At 46.7% G+C, this 21,787-nt stretch overlaps 1 protein-coding gene across 3 annotated transcripts in view; it reads right to left on the reverse strand.

Annotated features, from left to right (window-relative positions):
- Nucleotides 1-21,787, reverse strand: part of LSAMP (limbic system associated membrane protein) — a 1,030,680-nt gene that overhangs the window by 318,419 nt on the left and 690,474 nt on the right. For 2 of the 3 annotated variants that reach the window (XM_074853113.1, XM_074853095.1), the window contains exon 1: nucleotides 1,800-2,367. In XM_074853113.1, coding sequence (XP_074709214.1) covers nucleotides 1,800-1,954 — 155 coding nt within the window. In that variant the 5' untranslated portion in view covers nucleotides 1,955-2,367. Of the gene's footprint in view, nucleotides 1-1,799; nucleotides 2,368-21,787 lie in introns of those variants that run through there. The other variant, XM_074853103.1, reaches the window with a different exon arrangement.

Here is a 21,787-nt window from a genome sequence, read left to right on the forward strand (position 1 = left end):
TGCTGACGAACGCTTTAGAGGCAGCACATGCAGGCACCATCTCCACCATCCGCTCAGCCCTCTCTGCTGCAAATGCAGCTCTGGCACACAGTGTCTAGATAAACTCAAAAGCTCCAAGGTTAAGCGGGAAATCGAAATCCAGTGACCCCCGGCTGGGCAAGCGAGCTTAATGACTTGTCTGTATGTACCAAACATATGCCGGCAAACATCTGCCTGAGCAGCCCCTCCAAAATAAATGATTGATGGAAGCGATTTGCCTTTAAAAATGGGATAAGTCAGCTGGGAGTCCCGCTAGAAAAGGGTTAATGGGATATATGAATTGCTAGTGAGGGGAAGGGAGAGAAGAGAAGCCGGGAGTCAGAGGCAACACCCCTTGTTAGGTGTTTACCATGTCGCATCTAAACCCCTTCCATCGCATATGCAAGGCAGATGAATTACTCTGCAAATCCTATTACTCTGTGTGGATAAATCTTACATGCGAGTTAACAAGTCTGGAGAGCTGGGGAATGGAAGCTGCTGAACGGGTATTCCAAGATCAAAACAACCCAGCACACGGGAGCAGAGAGAAGCGATACGCATATACACACACACATATCCCTCTCCTAGCATCCTTCTTCCCTGATCCCACCTCGCTAGCTCACATACCCCTCTATCATGAAATGGGGGGGGCTGTAGGACACAGGGGATCACGTAGCAGACCATTTGGTGACATCTAGCAGGATTTATTTCAGAGGAAGAGAAAGAAAACTTTGCTGCTGCTGTTAGCTTTGCTAGGGGATTGCTCCCTTGATGCTTCAGGGTTTGTGCACTATCAGCTTCCCATACAGATTACAGACTTATTTTAAATTATGTCCAGTAGTTTTACAGCCAGAGTACACAGTGTGAGCACACACACACGCACAGAATTTTCCTTCAGTAGGGAAGTTACTGCAGGTAAGTTGAGCAAGGCAGAATTTGAAAAAGAAACCCACAGGGAAAAGATGACTGCATTTCAGCTATTTGGGACGCTCCTAACTGAAAGCCCAAGTAGCCTCAGAACTACCTTTAGAAAACCTGCATGACGAATACAGAAATACAACACTCAACATTGCCAGTGAACAAGGCTTCGTGTGCAAAGACTCCCTCATCACCACCACTCAGACACGAAGGCACAGTATATACCCATTTACTTAGCCCTGCAAAGAAACAACACAGCGAACGAGGTACAAGCTTCATAAATGTCAGAGCTCTTACACCATTTTTTCACCAGCCTTTTTAACGACTGTATCCATCTCCCCTCCCTACAGGGCAGAAAAATAAATAAATAAAATTAAAAGCCAGAGTTTCCCAAAACAACTTGCCCGAGAGTTCCAGCAGCACCAGGGATAAAGTTTTTGTATAGGTACAGAAAGAAGTATGGGAAGATCAATGGAACATCTGGCAAGCACAGCTGGATCCCTTTTCGATTTCTCTATTGATACTGCAGGGCTGGTGGAAAATGTACGTTCACGAGAGCTGGCTAACACAAACAGATCTTTCCCCACTGCAATTCCTTTGATCCAGAGCACTACACAGAGGAGAGCGGTGGCAAAAAGTGTTCAAAAGCTTTGTAATTTTTTTTTTTTTTTTTAGATTAAGGCACAAACACACAAGCAGAGCTTGTTTGTAGCAGCTGCTGCTACTGCAGTTCGAGAGGTAAAATAACACACGCTCTCGCGGAGACGGAGACGCACAAATCCGTATCGCATCACATGTAGATGTGGCATACACAGAAATACAGATACAAGGATAGAAAAGGAAAAGTTGGCAAAATGCCCTACCTGAGGATGGCTGTGTCCCCCTGCCTCACGGTGATGTTATCGGTACCTCGGGTAAAATCCACGCTGCGGACTGGCAGCCCTGTAGGGAGAAGGCAAAGCAATCTCAGTAGGACCAGCGGTAATTGTTTCCGATCAGGCTGAGCCCTTGCTACCATGGCTGGTCTCGTCGAGTTTCACTGTCTGGACTTGGCTCTCTCTCTGCCTGTGTATGTGGGTAGATAGACGTAGAAAGAAAAACAATAATAATAACAATAATAATGTACAACTCTCGCTCTGATCGACAGCCCCAGGAAGGGGAGATGATTTCACAGTCCGTCTTAGCTGACACTTTCTCTTGCTCTTTTCAGTCTCTTGCTGGCTTCTTGTCCCCCCTCCCCCTTGTCTTGTTTTAAGGCTTTCCAAAAAAAAAAAAAAAAAGTCTTAGCACAACCTTCAATTAAAAAAAAAGAAAAGGCAAGAGGAAAAAAATCAGGCAGCAAAATAATTTAAAAAATAATAACAGTTAAATCGACCCGTTCGAAGTGATGGAGAGAGGTGGGGAGGGGGAGGAAAAAAAAAAAAAAAAAAAAAAAAGGAAAGAAGGACCAAGGGGAGTCCAGCGCCGCCGGGCTGCGCGAGTGGCTGGTCCTGCTCCAGTGCGCGGCTGTGCAGCTCCCAGCCCCGAGCTCCCTTCCTAACCCACTTTCCCAGGCGGAGCGAGGGAGGGAGGGAGAGGGGAGGGATGGAGAGGGGCGGGAGGGATGGAGAGGGGCGGGAGGAGGGAGCCTCACTCGTGAGACGGCAGCTCGGCACCGCGGCGGCGGGCGCGGGAGGGAGCCGCCAGCCGCGCTCCCGGTGTCCCCCCCGGCCCCCCGCTCCCCGAGCGGGGCTACCCCGGGAGGGCAGAAGGGGGGCGCTGCAGTAGGGAGAGGGAGTGTGAAGGGATGAGGGCTGGAGGGCAGAGGGGGGAAGCCCCCAGGGAGAGGGGGCTGGAAAGGGGAGGAGGGAGAGGCAGAGAGGGAAAGGGGGTGGGAGAGGAAGAGGGGGCTGGAGAAAGAAGGAGAAGGGGGGTGAGAGCGGGGAAGTGGAAGCGGAGGCAGAGCGGGAAGCAGAGAGGAGAAGGCAGGAGCAGCCGGGAGAGGCTGAGCTGGGGCGGGGGGGAGCGGGGCAGAGAGGATGGAGGAGATACAGCCAATATTCCCAAGAGAAAATACTGGGGGGAGTGGGGGGCAAAGAAGCTGTGGCCAAAAGTGCAAACAACTTGGCTTTGGGGCCTGAAGCCACCAGCTAGCTGATTTACAGAGCGGCATTCCTGGCAACTGCTGCTGCAGCCTCAAACCTTGCTTTTTCCCCCCTCTCAGACTTTCCCCTCACCAGCTAAACAGTTGTACATCCCTCTCAGCCCTTCCCCGCCCCCCTCCCCGCCGCCTCCTTTCCCAGCCTTTGAGGGATGGACGGGAGACAAAGCTGGCATTGAGCTGCCCGCAGTGTGAATGCTGGGCCTGTCCTCCCCGCTGGCAGCGCCCGCAGCTGAGCCCCGGCGGCCGCGCTGCCCACCCGGGACCGCTTCCACAGCCCACGTACGAGCACCGCTGCGAGAGAACCGAGGTTAAATTTAAGGCAGAGGAAGAAGCTGGAGGTTGTACGACCAAGGCCTGCCTGCCGTTCCCCCAGCCCGCTCGCTGGGAGCTGCTCCTGGGGGTGTTTCGTTGGCAGAACCCTCCTGTGGCCAGCGGACGGTGGGGCTGGGAGGGGGCAGGTGGGCGAGGTGGTGCGAGATGGCCCAGAGAAGCAAGTGCAAGAAAAGCTGAGGGGAACTCAGCCCTGAGCTGCTGTCCCGTGCTTCACAGCGCTGCTGCGAGGGAAAATCCCAGCCTTGTACTCTGCCTGCTTCTTCTCTGGTCTTTGGGGGGGATACAGTGGACTCAAACTGGAGAGACATAAGGAATGGCTCTGTGTCATACAAACGGCCTCATGGGATCAGATCAAAGGTCCCTCCAACCCTGGGTCCTGTCTCTGAGCGCAGCCTAAAGCCAATGCCTGGGGAAGAGCACAAGCACAAGGCCAGGGTGCAGTGGTACCGCCCCAGGGCGCTTCCCTAATTTCCAGTGATTTGTGGCTAAGGCATGTCCCCAGCCAGTGGCAGTGTCTTTGTAGTTAATGGCCCTCGATTGATTTTCTTCTTCCAGGAATGTGTGCAGTTGCCTTCTGAACCCCTAGAAACTGGCCCCCCGAGCCTTGGTATGGAAAGGCCCTGCTGCCTGTGAGTGCTTAAACAATCCCTGCATGTGTTAAAGGCCCACAAATTAAGGGCTAAGGTCATGACACTACTGCTCCAGTGCCACGCATGCAAGAGAGATGACTGCTTTGTGTTCAAGCCAAGGAGTGAGCCGATTGAGACATTTCCCCTGCAGGAGCCTGGGCACCCATGGCACCAGAGAGGGGGAGCAAGGAGAAGGTGCTAAGGGGTTAATCCGCACTCTGGGTGTTCCCAAGCTACTGCAGAGAGAGATTTCACCTGACAAGGGTATTGCTCTGAAGAAGGCCATGCTGCTGATAGACTAGTAGCCACTGTTCTAGGGCAATGGACAGGACAAGGGACAGAGAGATGCCAACAGGCTTCTGACATCCCAGACGATGGGCATCACCAAGAGACCCTTGTGACAGAGTTCGAGTACAGCTAAAAAACCTGGTCCCGTATAAAGATAGGACCAGTGATAGAAATGCACCCCTCTTGCAAGTCAGTGTTGCATGGATCCCTTTTACAAGGGTCTCCCACATATGTTTCATCTACATTTAATAAGAGCTATTGTATGTTAATTAAATGCCAGTGGAGTAAGGAAAACATATTTGTCGAAGATTAACTATTATGCAATGCAAGAAGCATCTGCCACCCAACTGCTAGAGCTCACTAAATATTTCCTTATCTCAGAGTATTTACTTAGGAGGCAATAACTATCCAGTTAAATCTAAATTTAATGCTTAGTTAAATATAGTTCATGGAAAGTGGCACCAATATGTTTTATACAGAGAACGACAGGAGGGGTGGTTAGGGAGGGAGAAGGAAGGAATCCTGTCCCCAGACTCCGGTAACATCCTGACTCGAGGTGGGACTGCATGTGGCCGTGCCTCCCTACAAAGTGGGGTGTGTCACAGCAGACTCAGAGGCACCTCTCTGCTGAGGTGGAAGTACAGGGGAAGTCTTCATCTTCTTTCGCATTTACACAATCTTCATTAGAACCACCATAGCATAACTATTTAATAATAATAATAATAAACAGAGAGAAGAAGAAATTCCCTTGAGGGTCTCGTAAACCTTGGGAAAAATAAAACAAAACCTCCAGCTGATAGGTCTTACTTGCTTTCAGAAACATACAGAAGCAAAAGTGAGGGGTTGCCTGGTATAAAAGGCCAAACAAGCAGGAATCACACAAATCCTAGGAGAGCGCCTCATGAGTAAAATAAATAATGTTATTTTTGTACATGTTCCCAGAAGAAATAACTCTCTGGACCCATCTCCCCCTGCTGGAAGCAGATAATGAAACAGCAGGTCTGCCTTCTAACTTTCCTACTTTCTGAAAACTTGAGGAAAAAATTCAGGCAAGCAATCAGAGCATGGACACCACAAATCCATGCTGCTGTCTTTTCGTGCCATTTATTAATACTCCTGGTACGTGCAGGGCTGGCAGGGCCAGCCTGACTGACCAAATTTTGTCACTACGCAGTTCAGGAATGGATGGGGCAGCATGAGGCCAGCCCTACAGGTACCCCATCACCCTCCAACGCAAACCACTTACAACACCCCGTTCAAAGGGAGCATGGCCTAGAGAAACACCCTTCGATGAGCGCAGGCCGTACGGCACCACCAAAGACACCACAGAAACGCGTGGATGACGGGTTTAGGAAGGTGTTTGTGTTTCCACGCTGTGGGTGTGGGATGGATCTGTGTGCTAGCTGGAAGGAAAACAGCAGCATGAGCAGACATAGCCTGGCTAGCCCTACTCTCCCCAGCTTTGAAGGAAACGTGCTGAAGACATCACAGTTTGGGCATCTAAACCGGCCAAAGGAGAGAGCCTCCATGCTGGCGCTGGATGGGCAGCCTCCGCTGAGACAGGCAGCGCTGGGGTGCTCTGGGACTGGTACTCAGGTCACCCCCGCCAACCTGTGCGGCAGGTCAGTTTTACAGATACGCAGGGCCTGACATTGTGAAAGCCTGAAGTGCCATCTGCTTTTCAGGGAGAGCCAACAGACACTAAACGCATGGACTCTGGCCACAAATAGGGATGGGCTGGTGGTTTTTTGCATTTGAGGTGGCTAAAAGCAAAGAACAATCCATGGAAACTTCACGCAATGCCAACTGCAAGAGCCATCTGTATGAGGTGGATGGCTGCCCTCTAGGAGCTGAAGTGAGGCTCATCAGCTCACACCACAAACAGCCAAAAAATGGCAACTGTTGTCACTTTCATTCACTACCAACCACACCAAAACTGGTGACTTGTTCCCAAGTGTCCCTGGGGAAAAGACGTTTCTGAAAAATACAAAGAGAACTGCTCACACAAGTCTCCAGACCCTATCATGACCAACACGACTGTTTTAAGAGGACTGCATAACTGCTCTGCCAGCGGAGTCCAAGCATCTAGGGACTTTATTCAGGGTATCTGCAATGATGAGCGAAAACATACGATGTTTTGTGAGCTATAACGTGTTTAGTCAAGATACACTGCTGTACTCAGCAGCAGAGCCTGCTCAAAGCTTCTCAGCCATGCAGAGAAAATGCAATTTTGTTGCATCGGCAGAGGAGTTATGGAGAGGAACAAGGAAGAGCCAAAGGGGTTGCAGCATATGGGGAGGAAGATCAAGGGACCGTGGCAGGGGAGTGGTGATCTCTCCTTCCTCTCTACCTTCCTGTACCTTCAGCTCCTACATGCACACATTTCCACCCGGCTGTGTAAGGGCAGCATCCCACTACAATTTATTCAGCAGCTACATCTCCTTTGGTTCCTGGGCTACAGGGAGCCACAGGAGAAGAAGAGAAGGAGAAAAGACAGGGCTAGGAGAGAGGTGGAAAATCCTCTGAATGCAGCAGGTGCCTCTAGAGGCAAACTGAGGAGGAGGTGGGCTTTCAATGGTAAATGCCCTTGTCCTCAGACTCCATAAAAATATCCTGTTGGCCATACTCTGTTCGTTCCTTCAGCTACACCTGCCCGATAAAGGGGCCTCCATCTATACCAGGTCAGAGTCTGCTGGAAAGAGCAGAGAAATTATTTCCATGAAACAACTGAAAAGAAGAAAGTCTGCTAAGGACGGGATGCTGCCTACCAAACCCGATCCTGTGCCAACTGGAACATCAACGCCACTTACTCATATCCTCAAGGCACTTATGGAGGACATGTTATAGGGAAAAATTCTGCCATTTGAGAAAAATGTATGTGTACAATGGCTCTAATACTAGAAGTAACTGTTCCAGCATGTGCTTTATTTTAAGAAAGACATGGGTTTTATGAATATTTTGCAAGTCTGTAAATTAAACTGGCTTTTGATGCTGAAAATCGGAGCCAGCTTAAGCCTGAGACTCACATCCAGACATGTAATACAACAAGACCAAGCTTCCTCTGAAGTAAGGACCTCATTAGGTAGAAGGATTTACTGCTTCGAGGGCACTCAGGTCATAACTGTGGATGATAACATGCATGCACAACACCTCTTTATAAGTGCGGTCACTGAGCTGTAACAGAACTTCCTCCTGTACAAGAACAATAGCTGGTTTTCACCAATTTGTAACCTTGTTACTATGCAATCGATCTAGTTTCACAATTGATCACCTTGGTATGGACAATTTAGAGGTCAAGGGCCAGGTTCTCAATTGCTATAAGCTGACATATCGCCACCACTGTCAAAAGATCTACGCTGATTTCTACCGGCTAAACAGGAGGCCTTGAGTCTTGAAGTTCATTTACTTTTGTGCTGCGAGGGTAGAAAACTGCATAATCACTGTTGAAAGAGTTCGACTGGATAAAGAGATTTTGTGCTTGGACTTCTCAGAAGTTTTCACCTTTTGTTAAAGACCAAATCTGAAGCTTGGGCAGGAGGAAAACAGCAGTCCGAAGATACTTTTTCAGCAAGATATAACCAAGTGGGATTAAAGAATTAGCACTGCCACTGGTTTGTAGCCTTAATTACTGGTTGCTACCACAGCAAGTCATTGTAGAACTGTAAGGTGATTTGCAACAGGTCCTTCCTACTTGAGAGGAACAAGAAACAGAGAGCACTTCCCTTTTAGTCCAAAAGTTGTCCTTCTGGCCTTACAAATACAACAAGCATAAAAGCAATCAGTAGTATTGAGAGCGTGGAGCTGCCTTTTCTCTGAAAGATCACATATCAGTCACGACTTTCTTACCGACACCTCAGAAGGGGGCTTTGCACAGAATCACAGAATCATCAAGGTTGGAAAAGACCTTGAAGATCCTCCAGTCCAACCATTAACCTCACACTGACTGTTCTGAACTCTACCAGATCCCTCAGCGCTGGCTCAACCCGACTCTTCAACCCCTCCAGGGATGGGGACTCCCCCCCTGCCCTGGGCAGCCCATTCCAACGCCCAACAACCCCTTCTGCAAAGAAATCCTTCCTAAGAGCCAGTCTGACCCTGCCCTGGCGCAGCTTGAGGCCATTCCCTCTTGTCCTGCCGCTGGGTCCTTGGCTCAAGAGACTCATCCCCCCTCTCTGCACCCTCCTTTCAGGGAGTTGTAGAGGGCCATGAGGTCTCCCCTCAGCCTCCTCTTCTCCAGACTAAACAACCCCAGTTCCCTCAGCCGCTCCCCATCAGACCTGTGCTCCAGACCCTGCACCAGCTCCGTTGCCCTTCTCTGGACACGCTCGAGTCATTCAATGGCCTTTGTGGAGTGAGGGGCCCAAAACTGAACCCACTCATCGAGGGGCGGCCTCACCAGTGCCGAGTCCAGGGGTAAGATCCCTTCCCTGTCCCTGCTGGCCAGGCTATTGCTGATACAAGCCAGGATGCCATTGGCCTTCTTGGCCACCTGGGCACACTGCTGGCTCCTGTTCAGCCGGCTGTCAATCAATACCCCCAGGTCCCTCTCTGACTGGCAGCTCTCCAGCCACTCCCCAAGTGATGCTGGGAGTTGTTGTGGCCCAAGTGCAGAACCCAGAATTTGGCCTTACTGAAACTCCTCCAGTTGCTGTTTGTCAGAGGGTGTCAAATCCCTTTGAAACCACGGGAGGCCACGCTGCTCAGTGACTGCTGCTGTGAGTCAGGGAGCTAAGCTGCCTGCCATCTCCCAGCTGAGTCAGCAGACCCGGTGGGAAACTGTGTGACCTGTTCTCCCAAGGAAGGCCAGCTCACAGCATTGGAAGCAGGGAAAGAGCTAATCCCAGTTCTGACGTTGCTCGTGGGGACAAGGATGTTGACCTGTATATTCGAAATGTGGCCATATGAGTTAGGCATGCAAATCTCGACAAGCAGTCCATACCTCCCGCTGAGGACAGCTTCAAGATCTCTTTTCTCTTTGTACTTGGGAGTGAAATCATTGCTTCACCAATGTCAAGCAACGTTTGATGAGTCAGGCAGAGCCAGGGTTCAACCTTACAGGTCTTTAAATAATTCATTTCCCATAGGAAAGCAATAGCTCTATCTGCTTAGACCTCCTATCCCCCCAAAACTTTCCTCCCAGTGCTGGTGAATATTTACAGCCCTCAGCACAAGTAATTAGGAGATTCACAGAAGGAGGCTAGAATAGTGAACAGTCCCTCCCAACACACAAACAGAGAGATGACCCAGAGGTTGGGATGTTCTAGGAGGACTTGGGAGATATCCAGTCCAAATTTCCTCAGTGAATTTGGGTAAATCACTTAATGAGGCATTCACAAAGGCGTAAAAAGCTAATCTCCCTAGGCTCCCTCTGCCCTCAGAGAGATAATCTTCTCTTGAGGGCACTTCAGAGCAGATGCCTAAATTAAGCGTTTAAAATTGTTCTGTCTCTCAGGGCGTGTCAAAGTTTCCAGCTACATAGCTGAGATCCTAACATACCCTCAGCTTCCAATAGCACTCAAAGGATGAAGCACCGAAGACTGCTGGGTGATCCGACACTACGATACAGAAAGCCCCTGCAAGTCACAGTCTACAGAACACCCAGGCATGATCTATTTCTTACCCATTAACAGGCCCCAAAACAACCGCCTGGCAGTTGCAAGGGACGCTAGGATCGCTGCAGACAGGAATTCTATACCACTGAGAGATGGTCAAACCCGTTCTGCTCAGCCTTGCTGCTGATTCGATGACCTGCTCTGGCATGGAGTTCTCAATGCAATGCTAATGGATGAGAATAATCATTCTGACAGTGATGATTCGGAAGAGAGCTCCAAAGTCTGGCTGAAATGATACATGCTACACATTAATCATCACCGGAGAATTAATTTTATTGTGAAGAATAGAGTGTGGCATGCTGTTGCACTGCGCATTTTCTTGTCCATTACAGAAGCTCCAACATAGCTTTTATGAAACTTAAACTGAGGCCTTCAGCGAGACAAGAAAGATTCTCAAGATTTGTGATGCTATCAGGAGACCAGGCACTGTCAGAAAGCCTCATGCGCAACAAGCTGACAGAGAAATTTGTATGCAGAAATTTGGAGAAGGGTCCCTTTGAAACTATGACCTGCCTGGATTCAAGCTTCTGAAAACACTTCCAATCGTTTCACTGCGTTCAGGTCTGAAGATGAGGAAAATACATCTTTAACATGTCCAGATTTTCAAGATGACAAGCCAGGAGAATTGTCCCACAGACTCAGGCTCAGTTAATAACACTCTTACAGGCTACAGGTCAGGGATGTCTGCACCAGCATTCTGAGCTAGTGTCTGCCTACTCTTTCAACATATACTTTCAAATGTTTCAGCTTTTCCTCTCCCTTTTCCCACACCAGTTCTCTACTCCTTTCTCCAAACTCCTCACCCTGGTATTTTCAAGTCTCTCTCCTTTTCCTAGGTTGCTCCCATGCCCCATTTCTGTCAGGCCCAGTCATATTCATACATTTTAAAGCTAGGAGGGACTTCTCAGATCATCCTGTCCAGCTGCCTGCCCCAAGCCACTGAAACTCACCCACTTCTTCTGGCAAGAAACCACAAGCAGTGGCTCAGCCAGAGCACCTTGTTAAAGAAAGGCTCTCTGCTTTGGCTTAAGAAGCCCCAACTGTAGAGATCTACCCTACGTCAGTGGGTTTAAAAATTAATTACCACCCAGGTTAAGAATTTTTCACATTGTTTTAAGCACAAACATTATTTCCTTTATCATCCAGCCACTGAATCAAATCATGCTTTTGTCTGCTTAGATTAAAGGGTCATCTGTTGTTAAATACCATCTTCTTGAAAAATTCTGTTGTACCTCTTGAGTTTCACTTTGTACCACTTTCGTTCCTACTCCAATACTTTGCCACAAATGCCCAACACCTGGTGCCAGAAAGGGAAATAGGGTGTTTTCAGCAGCCTCCAAGAGAGCTGGCAGGTGCCAGATTAATAGCACTGTCCTGGGCATGTGCTCAGATAGCACAGAAGTAGGGCCAGGAGTGGGAATTCTAGGTCCAAGTCTAACCATGGGGAAGGGGGACATAGGAGTTGAGGGGGAACAATGGAGGACCTGCCCATTGAGAGGTGCAGGAATAAGGTGGCTTCTCAGGGAGAAGAGGCATTTTGCTGGAGGTGATTCCAGCAGCTGGTTCTGTCAGGCAGGACCAAGGAGCCTCCAGCCCAGTCCCGTGCTGGGATGCAGCAGCAGTGCAGCTGTATGGCCAGTGGGCTTCACCACTCGCAGCAGCAGCAGCAGCACCCTGTCTCAGAGCCACCCCGATTCAATCTCATCCCAACTCATGTTTAAATCAACTTGGATAAGGTGAGACAAACCTGAGTGTGGACATACGTGCAAACTGCTCAGATGAAGCAACAGCTATCAGAAACAGCAATACCTCTCAAGGGACAGAAATTTTTCTCTGAACCGCCGCTTACAACACTCCTAAGGCTGGGCTGAATGAGGGATGCACGCGTCCTGAAACAGCTCCCTAAAGCAGAGGTCTGCGGGGCATTTATAAAAGCTTCCAGGCAAGAGTGACAATAGGCAAGTGTTCTCCTGGAGGGATGTAAAATCTCTCTAGGAACTTGACCTGTCAGAGCCAGGCACAGGCCCTCATGTGCCAGAAAACACACCCTCTCTACTGACAATTTACTCAGCTCCAGCAACCTGTTAGATCCAGCAACTTGTGGGGCTTTATGAAACAAGGAGCCAACAACCCAAACAGGAACGGAAGCATTGCCTCCTGTGAAACCCCTGGGGATTTGTGCATAGTCCAGGTCTTCAGCGACACTTCATTACCTTCCTAATTTACACAACACACCAGTATTTTTTGAATAATGTAATAAGCCTGCTAGCTTCTGTCAGCAGGCAGAGATCAGGGAAGGATGAAGAGCAGGTTGGTCAGAGCACCCTCGCAGCTGGGTGAACAAAGGCAGGGGATGTGAAAAAAAATCACTACAGTTGAATCAGACCAGAGCAGAGTAACAACAACAACAAGCCCAAAGAAAATGTTTGATGATGAGATGGAGCTCCGAGTAGGGCACTTCCACACTTCATTACTTGCTGGAAGACAGAAGCTGGACTGGAAGATGAACCCCAGATACCAGACCTATAGCACTTGTGGGTGAGGCTACCTCTAGCGTCCTCAGGAAATATCTGTCACTGATTATTTTCTAGTCATTGTCCATAAGACCTTTTCACCCTATTCTTTCTATCTGCAAGGAACCATCCTGTGTTTGCCAGACATAAGTGGGAACCCAGGGGGGCCTGAATTTGTGCAATGAAGGCTTTGAGTCAAACATCTGCTTCTGAGCTTTTCGTCAGACAGCCACAATAAAGAATGATAAAAATGGTTTACCAGAGCTCCTTTTCAGCTGGTGAATGCATAGCATGAAGGAGCTGGCAGGAAAGCTTTTTACAGGCTTGGGATGATAACAGACTGCTGCCAAATGCAGGGAGTTACCTGCCCAAGTACACCCTCGCAACCTACTGATCTGACAGGGGTCTGAGGGAGAAGGACCCTAAAGCTCAAAAAATTTTCCCATTCAAGTTGTCTATCCAGTGTCTGAGATGTCAAAGGCAATCTTGACAGGCAGAGGCCCCTTGGACGAATCCTAGCCCTGATATAATCAAGTCGAGCTTTGCCACTGACTTGAGTGGGGCTATGATTTCACCTCTTGAGTCTGCCTTTCACCCTCATTCTCTGTAAACTCCTCTTGGCTGGAGAAGGAGTGCAACACAAAGAACAAAGCAAACATGGAAATTAAGGCATACCTTCAAATTCACATCCATTTACCTGAATTATAACAATTTTCCAGTAAGCTCACTGCTCATCAAAATGAGGAACAAACTAAAGTGAATCTGACTGGCCTCAGGCAGACCCTGCATAAGCAAATGAAGTGCAAACTTCTCCTGCTCCCAGCTCTGTCAGGACACCCCTGTTCTGGCCATCAATCAACATGCCCTGGTACTCCTGCCACTCTCCCCACCTGCTGATGTAGCTAAGTCCTGAAAAGAAGCAGCTGCTATTGCCCATGAATTTTTAATGCAACAAAAAAAAAAAGGCTGCAGGAAGAAGAATATTTGGTGGCATTTACTCCCTATGATCAAAGCCATTTCATGTCTCTTGTGTGATATTATTAGAACACAATACGAAGTGAAAGCAGTGTTCAGACTAAGGTCCCTATTCAAGAAACACTTTCTGCAGAGGAGAACGCAAGAACCAACGCCAGCAGGAAGCCCATATTCTTACAGCATCTCTCTGTCCATGTGTATCTGCAGGGAATTACACAACAAAGAACCAAACAGGTACCTTAAGTCCAGTCCCCTCTTATCACAAGCACGATGTTCAATGGGACATCTCCACTCACCTCTGAATGTTTCCCCAACACCCAAAAAGCACTTGTATGGCCAGCAGTAAGAGACCCAAGTCTAAAGAGATAACATGCCACAGAAAGAGCTGTGGTCTTAGGTCTCTGCTGTCACTGGTATTTGTTAAAATAAAACTCCTCAGAGATGACAGGAAAAAGACTACATATTAAAAGCAAAAGTCAGCTACTAGTAGGAGTAGGGTGCAGCTAGCTATAGGTTCTCACGTTCCCAAACCCAGCAATTACTTCTGTACTGACTGTGTGCTTGGGACATACCAAGCAACCACCCAAGGGAACGTAATGCCAGAGAGAGCACTGACACGCCCTGTCTCTGTTCTATCACTAGCTGGGCCAATCCTCCAGTGCCAAGAAGCAGATGAAGACCATACAGGAAGATCAGTTAAGCACCCAGTGAGGAGAAAGTGAATTTTTAGCTAGCAGGAAAGAGGATACTGGGGTTCAAACAGATTTGGATCTCTGGAAGTCTGGAGTAATTCCAGACCTTTCCTTTCCTCCCCTCTACTAAAGGACACAATGGAGTACATACATTTGTATGTTTTTAAAAAACTTCTTCCTCTGACTTCAGACAGACTCTCTGCATATCCCTGTCAAACATGGACACATGAGAATGTTTCTCTGGGAAATATTTGCACTAGATGAATATGCTGCAATTACAAATTGCCCTGTCTTATCGCCATCATTTATTCAACAGTAAAACACAGACACCAACAATAAAAACAGAGGCCAAACAGATCACACTCCTAGCCACAAGCAATGTATCCCATACAGATCACCCCCACTGTTGTCTGAGACCTTCTAACACAAATCTGTCCGCTGTTGGTAAGCGTTTGATGAGTGCTTCATGAAAAGCCGATGACTTGTTCACATTATACCTCTGATGGTGCTGAGGATGGATTGCTCATACCAACTGAAATTATCAGCCTCTGTTCCATGGCTGAAAGACTGAGATATCTATAAGCAAGGGCCAAGGTTCAACAAGTAGCAGGGATACCTGTGCAAAAAATATTTGCCCATTGAGTCACACTGCTGATACAAGACTCTTGACTGCTCACTATAAACCATCATGCCAACACATTTGCACTAATATCACAAAAGCAAAGTCAAGGGAACCACAACCGAAGTTGAAGTGAAATTTAAGCGTTTTGGTAAATGTAATGTCTGTAAATGAATGCTGACAGCCGTCATGCAGCCGTTTACAGAGGCAACTGAAAGCCTTTGAATGGCGCCTACTGCTTTCGTGTTCTTCCGAGCTGGACTCTGATGAGGGCTCCGTACTGGACAGCTCTGTCTATGCCACTGGGCAAATGAAGTACTGTTGATTGAAGCAGAGAAAGACCACGAACACTCAAAAATGTCCAAAGGAAACTACAAGAAATGAACACAATATATAACGTGGTTGCAGTCCCTCAAAGCTTTGCAATGAGAAAGTTCCATGAAGTGGAAGTCCTGTTCATACACAGGAAAGTAGGACTGTGTTGCAGCTTGAATCTTTGGAGTGAAAAGGCAGGTTGCTCTTGCTGGCACAGAGAACTGCACAAAGGATTTAGGTTTCACATGGAGCGAACTCTCCCCACTCCACTTATACAGCACAACAGAGCTGCGGGTGATGTATCAGGCACTGCAAGTCCATAAGGAAAGAAACTCTGGTGAAGGAGGGACAGGGTACAGCCCTTTGTGGAAAGGGGCATATGACACCATTACGCTCTGCGTGTGCGTGCGAGCAACCAAGGTGAGACTGGCGTATGTGACATTCCAACCTACTGGGATGACTGAACAGGAAGAAGATAAAGTTTTAAGCTCCATGGTCTTTTTGTCAGGGAATAATGCTTACAACAAGAAAGCAAGACAAATCAGCCCAGAGAGAAAGGGCAGAAAAACACTGTTTCATCCGGAGATCAAGTCTTCCTTCTAACTTCCAGTATGACTCTCAAGCTTTCTAAAGATCCCCTCGCTCCCAGAAGCCAATCTTAAAACACACTGTTTGAGCACCTTAGCCAGGATAGAGTCAATGTCTTGATGACTGGAGAACATGCAACATACTTTTTGTTTGCTAGATGTATTCAACTCCCAACAGAAAGATTCAAGATGTCACCATTGGACAGATGACCCTTAGCTCCACACTCAGGAGTTTTTGTCATGTGAAACCAGGGTCTATTGTTTCCAGTTCCTGTCATATTTTTCCATAAAGCTGCCAAGTGTTTGGATAGCTGTATGGGAGATGGACGGGGTTGAGTATACAGAGAGAAATATTCTGTGATTGGAATGTGATTATCAAGCTAATGAAGCTCTAATGGCAAATCCAAAAAGGACGCGCAAGCTGCTCAACTTCGTCCGATTCCCTGAATCCAGTAGTTCAGGGAAACTTTCCCCAGCAGGTTATAGCTCCCATCTTTCTCGACTATTTTGCCAGTGTGGAAGAGATTGCCAAATTCTAGCATGCCCCTGAAAGATGCAAAGCTGTTTTGATGACTCATCTGGCAACCACAGCAACTAAGTCACATCAATACTAAGTCAGAGTAGAAAACTTCAGAAAATTAAAGGGAAATAAAGTTTAAGACTAGGAAGTGTTTCAGAGAAAAAAAACCCAAAGCATTCAGTATTATTTGGAGATTCTCTCCTTTCATCTTAAACCAGTCAGAGAAATGATTAATGCTTTCTGATTATTTCTTAACAACACTTGGAATGAGAAATAAAGAGGAAAAAAACAACGTAAAGAAATTTCTTCTTATTCCCTCATCAGACATCCTCAAAAGGAAATAGAGGAAGTCCACAGTAAGATTTATATTCGTCAAAAGAAAGAAAATCTCCACGCAGGGACTGCGTTTAGGATTTTAACTTGGTATAGATGTTCATTTAAGAAAATGACTCTTATTTGCCCTGTCCAGAGTGGGATTTAGGAAGTACAACGAACACGTATTTAACTAGCTAATGGGTATTAACAGCTTAGCACAAATAAGGCAGTACGCTTCCATCACGTATTAAAAATCAGTTAAACCTTAGGCTACTTCTTGCCATTATGCTGAACATATGTTAAAATCATACTGCCTTGTTTTCATTAGGCTGCTAATACATGCCCCCAAAGACAGCTTCACCTTAAAGCTCCCATGAGAAAGACCTAAAGGTTTAGCTATGTTGGCAAACCCATCTGAAGTTGACATACTGCTGATGCGGCTGTAACGTACTGACTATCTCTTCATTCCCCCAGTAAACAGTCTTGGCAAAAAGATTACAAGGCCAGAGAGCTGCAGCTGCACTTCGCCTCTTGTAGTGTCACATTCAGCATCATGTTTTCTCATGCCAATGATTAGAATAAGAAAAGTTTATAGCATGGACCTGATCCTGGACATAAGAAAGTGGAGGCCTGCCGGCAGGCTGGCAGAATTTCAACTGCTGCTTGTCGATTCACACAGACAAATTGAGGCTTATCCTGAAATGGTCTTGCTTTGGTTCATGACTTCTGACAATAGGGTAGGAAAGAAAACGCTATCCGTCCCAGCACCTTTGTGAATCCAGCCTGATTTTTCCTTTCTAAATGAAAGCATTTGATGGGATTTCCCCAAATCTGCAAGGTGCTTTTACGCGACTCAAAATTAGGTTTGACATTAATTTCAAAAGAAAATTTCCTGCCTCTGCTGAACAGTAACACTTTAAATCTACCCACTGCCCCTTCAAAGTAAGGGCTAGTCCCCATCTATTCTTCCCTTCGCTTGTGCTGTTTCTCTGTGCAACTCACTGGAGAAGAAATTATATTCTTTCTCCTGCCCTTTGCCTTGCTCAGGCAGGACAGTCGCCTGGATGCCACCAGGCCAGAGATGTAGTTGTTAGGTACCGAACCACCATAGTAGAGTCTAAAAGAGGCTCTCGAGGCCTGGTGACACATTCACTGTGTGTGCTTCCTCTGCTTTACAGCTGACTCACACGGAGAACCACCAGGCTCTCTCCAGGACAAGAAAAATAAATGTATATTATCTGTTTAAAAGCCTACTAATCCTTAGGCAACAACTGAGTAGTAACTGCAGTGACAGGGCAAATCTTTCTGCTTCATGTTAATAAACCCCAATGCAGTATTACTGCTTGCTGCATGAAAGACTTTTACAGAAATGATTTTTTTTTTTTTTCCTAAAACAAAGAACACATGGGTGAAAAGACTTGGATGTTTAAGACTTTGCTTAGGTTTCCATTTGCTGCATCACGTTGGCATTGAGAAACTAGACTACGTCACTAGAAATAAACAGAAAGGGAGCAAAGAGTGCAGATGGGGAAAAAGCAAATCACCTTTGCCTTTTGATAATCTGACACATCATTTGCCAGGCCAGGGGGGAAAGTCTCTTCTCCAAAGGAGTAGCACTGTTATCTTTTTAAGGGGATCAACTGCCCAGTGTCAGTCTTGAAGTGTCACTGCTTGCCCTAGACATCTGTTTGCTGACACAGGGACACACAAAGCCGTGACAGCGAGCGAGGGACGCGCCAATGCCCCTTGTCTTCTGCAAGTGCTTTTTCTCTAGAGGGCATAATGCAGTTATGAAGGATTCTTCACAGCTCCATCTTATTCCCATAAATTGCACAGAGCCCGCCCCAAAATGCGGCACCTCTGGAGCCAAGTTACCCACTCAAGTCCACTGATGTCCTTTCTGTGTGGCAACTGCTTGCCCCATGGGGAATGGCTGTGTAATATGAATATCTTTAGCCCATTTCCATACGTGTCCTGGTTCATACTTGGGTTGTGGCTCAGGTCACTAACAGTGGGTCACTTCTAGCCCTGCAGGGTTCCTTTCCTTCAGTGAAGTCATGGCACTCATACTTCCACAACAGGAACAGAACACCGTAGATAGGCTTGTGCATACCCTTTGCCTGCTCCTAAATCCTCCCTTAGGATACGCGCTAAGCTCCAGCCAGTACTTACACTGCTCTCTCTTTGCTGGAGTACCTCAGGTAAACCACCCAGATTTCTTCTGGGTAGTTTTGTAGGCATAAACACATACCTCTAGTGTAGCCACTGGACTCCACTGACAGAGCACTGGCCTTGGATGAGGCAGGGATGCCCTAGGGGGGGTTGTAGCAGGCTGAATAGCTGAAAAGAGAGGACAGCACTGAGGCCTCTAAACTACAGGTCCTATGAGAGACAGCGATACTGCTGGGTAAACAGAGTTTATCTGCAAACTGCTTGAATTAAACAGTTCAATTGAGTCGGTCTGAGCTGACTGGAAATACAGTACTTCATTTAGACCTTCCCAAAGAAAGAATAAAGTGTACTGCAAATAACTAACAATAACAGCGATAATAGAAGAGGTGAAAAAAAATCACACCTTTCCCAAATTTTTGGAAACTGCGTTTTCCATTTTAAATTATGGTACATAGCAAGTTTCAGAGCGTCTCACCCTTGCGAGCAATTCCCACTGTTTTCTCCCTAATATCTGGCAAACGGAGCTTTCCATCTACTCTCTTCATTACCATCCTGATACTAACACCCTGTACAAATGCAGGCAGATTTGAACTTCCATCAGAGAATCGTAGCAGCTGCTGAGCATGGAGAGGATTTTCTTTTTTTCTTTCCTTTAAAACAATTAAAAAGAAGTATCTGACTGTTTCTACGAAAACTGTGGACTGGACAACATCTTGTAAAAAAACATTGCTGGCTGAGAACTGGCAGTCGCTCCATCAGTATGACAGAATAATTAAAACCAGTATGACAATAATTAGCACTTCTATAGTTCTTTTCATCCATGGATATCAAAGTACTTCACAGAAACAAGTGCAGCTACCTCAATTTTTAAAGCTGAGCTCAGAAAAAAACAAGTCAGAATTTTTTCCTTGTGGAAAATTCCAACAACTTCATCACCAGTTTTCATCCTAAGTTAGACTCAAGAGTTGAAATATTTTTTAAAAATCTCCAAAATGAAGAGTGCTTAAAAGTGCCAAGGTTGATTAGGAATTTTTGGTGTTTTCAATGGAACCAAAACATTTTGCCATTCTGAATTTAGTGCATTTTGTTTTGAGTCTCTCAGCAATACACTGCATGTGCCTCTGGGAAGGGAATGCCTCCTGGGAGCTGTAGTTTAGGTTTCCCCACTGAACTTGATAACTCTATTAGTTAGGCACTGCCCGTCCCCATCCTCCCCTAAGGCTGGATCTGCCTCTCCTATTCTTCTGCAGAAAAACATCATCAAACTAGTCCTTAATGCCTCTACTGAGCTTGTGAGTAGGAAGCACTGACTGCAGCAAGGAGGGCTGGACAATTGAGCAAGGAAGTAAATATAAACCCCAGCAGACCCAGTGGACAATTTCATGCTTTAGAAGCCATCCCGGCTCTCCTCCTATGAGCCAGTAAAGCATCCGACAGAAGATTTGGCTTTTTGGATTACTGCTTTTTTGGGGTGACTTCTTTCAGGTCAAGCCTGCATCCAGGGAGCTGAAGGAGCAAGTTTCTGCTGCTGCTGCTGCTTTGGGTTTACGCCCGCAACTAATACGGTCGCCACATCTTTATGTTTGCAGCTTACAGATTTGTTCTTTCAAGGACTTGCCTGTCTAGAATCAGTGGGGAAGAAGAGGACAAGTCACGATTGCTACGTACAGACGTCTCGCCTCAAACCAAAGCTGCTAACGTAACTTGACAGGAGCTTGCGATGGGTTGCACACCCAGATGCTTACCGACATGCACCCTTCTCTGTAGGTTGCATAGTTTTAATACTAGGCACAAGACTCCTCTACCACGTCAGGTGTCACGAAAAGCTTCCTCTCTAGAGAGGTGGGAAACATGCGTGGGACCAGAGGGAGCCTGAACAAGCCAGTGTTTATCTAGGAAAGCCCATTTACTGCATTTCCAGAACTGGCCTGAACATTTCAACGCTTCACTGGCACTCCCCTTACACACACACACACTGGGGCAATTTCTCTCGACGGTCCCAACTACTAGGATACTGAAGGGGGGACTTTGTTGACTAATCAAACCAGACTGAGCTGATTAAACTTTTGTTGTTTTCTCTGACTGTTCCTTTAATAATTTCAGAGCAACAAACCGCAGGGAAACTGCAGGTTCATGAGGGAGAAATCAAGGGGAAGCCGTTAACGTTGCTACCAATTTAGCTAATGTTACTAAAACCAAAGTAGATGTTTGCAGGAACTGAACGTGAGGCAACTGAATGGTATCAGGTTCAGCCTATTATTCACAATCACACATACAACCCAGTTAACTCTTTAAACCTGACCTGGTAAAACAAGATGGCCAGATGTAAACAAACATCGCCCTGGGGAAAATCAGGTCCAAAGTCTACCCTTACAAACACGCCTTTTGCCTGTATTTTAGTGTACTTTACAGATTTGTCTTCTCCCAGATGCTTCCGATACAGTCAGACACAGTAAAACCGGACATTCATTACGGTACCTCATTCCCAGATGTTGTTCATATTAGTCATTTTTATGTATGTCAGATCTACATCAGTACTCACTGCCTCAACACCTGAGTTATACCCATAGCACTGCTTAACCTCACTCCATGTTACCATCCAAAACCAATTCCAGCAAATAAAGCGTTCTTGTATTAAAATAAATAAATAAATATTTTTTCTTTTACCTAGCACATAAGGATACTGGAGTTTTCTGGGTAAAAGCCTACCTCATAATAGGCCTCTCAGGCCTGTATTTCCCTACTTGCATATTTGCACAACTGAAGAAAGAAACAGGACTCTCCCCAGCGTTACCTGTAAGCAACAAACTCTGTCACCTCAAACGCTGATAGCTGCAAAGGAATGGAGGAGAAAGACAAAACTTCTCTGACGACTTGGGCCAGTGATGGAGACTGGTCTGGCATTTTTCAGTTGTAGGACAAAGTTCTGACACAACTTTGTATGTAGGGGGGAACTGTTACTCTTTAAGGCCATACACTCTGTAAAAAGGCAATGCTTACATGTATCGAAGGTAATTTGAAAAATTTCCTTAATTTCTAGGTTTCACAAGAGCATGCTTTAATTCTCAGTCTCATTTTGATTTGTTTTGTGTAGCACCTGGCATAGGTTCAGACCTTTAATTCTCAGTTAAGAAACGG

The sequence above is a fragment of the Strix uralensis genome, chromosome 2, assembly GCF_047716275.1.
Source record: "Strix uralensis isolate ZFMK-TIS-50842 chromosome 2, bStrUra1, whole genome shotgun sequence".
Lineage (NCBI taxonomy): Eukaryota > Metazoa > Chordata > Aves > Strigiformes > Strigidae > Strix > Strix uralensis.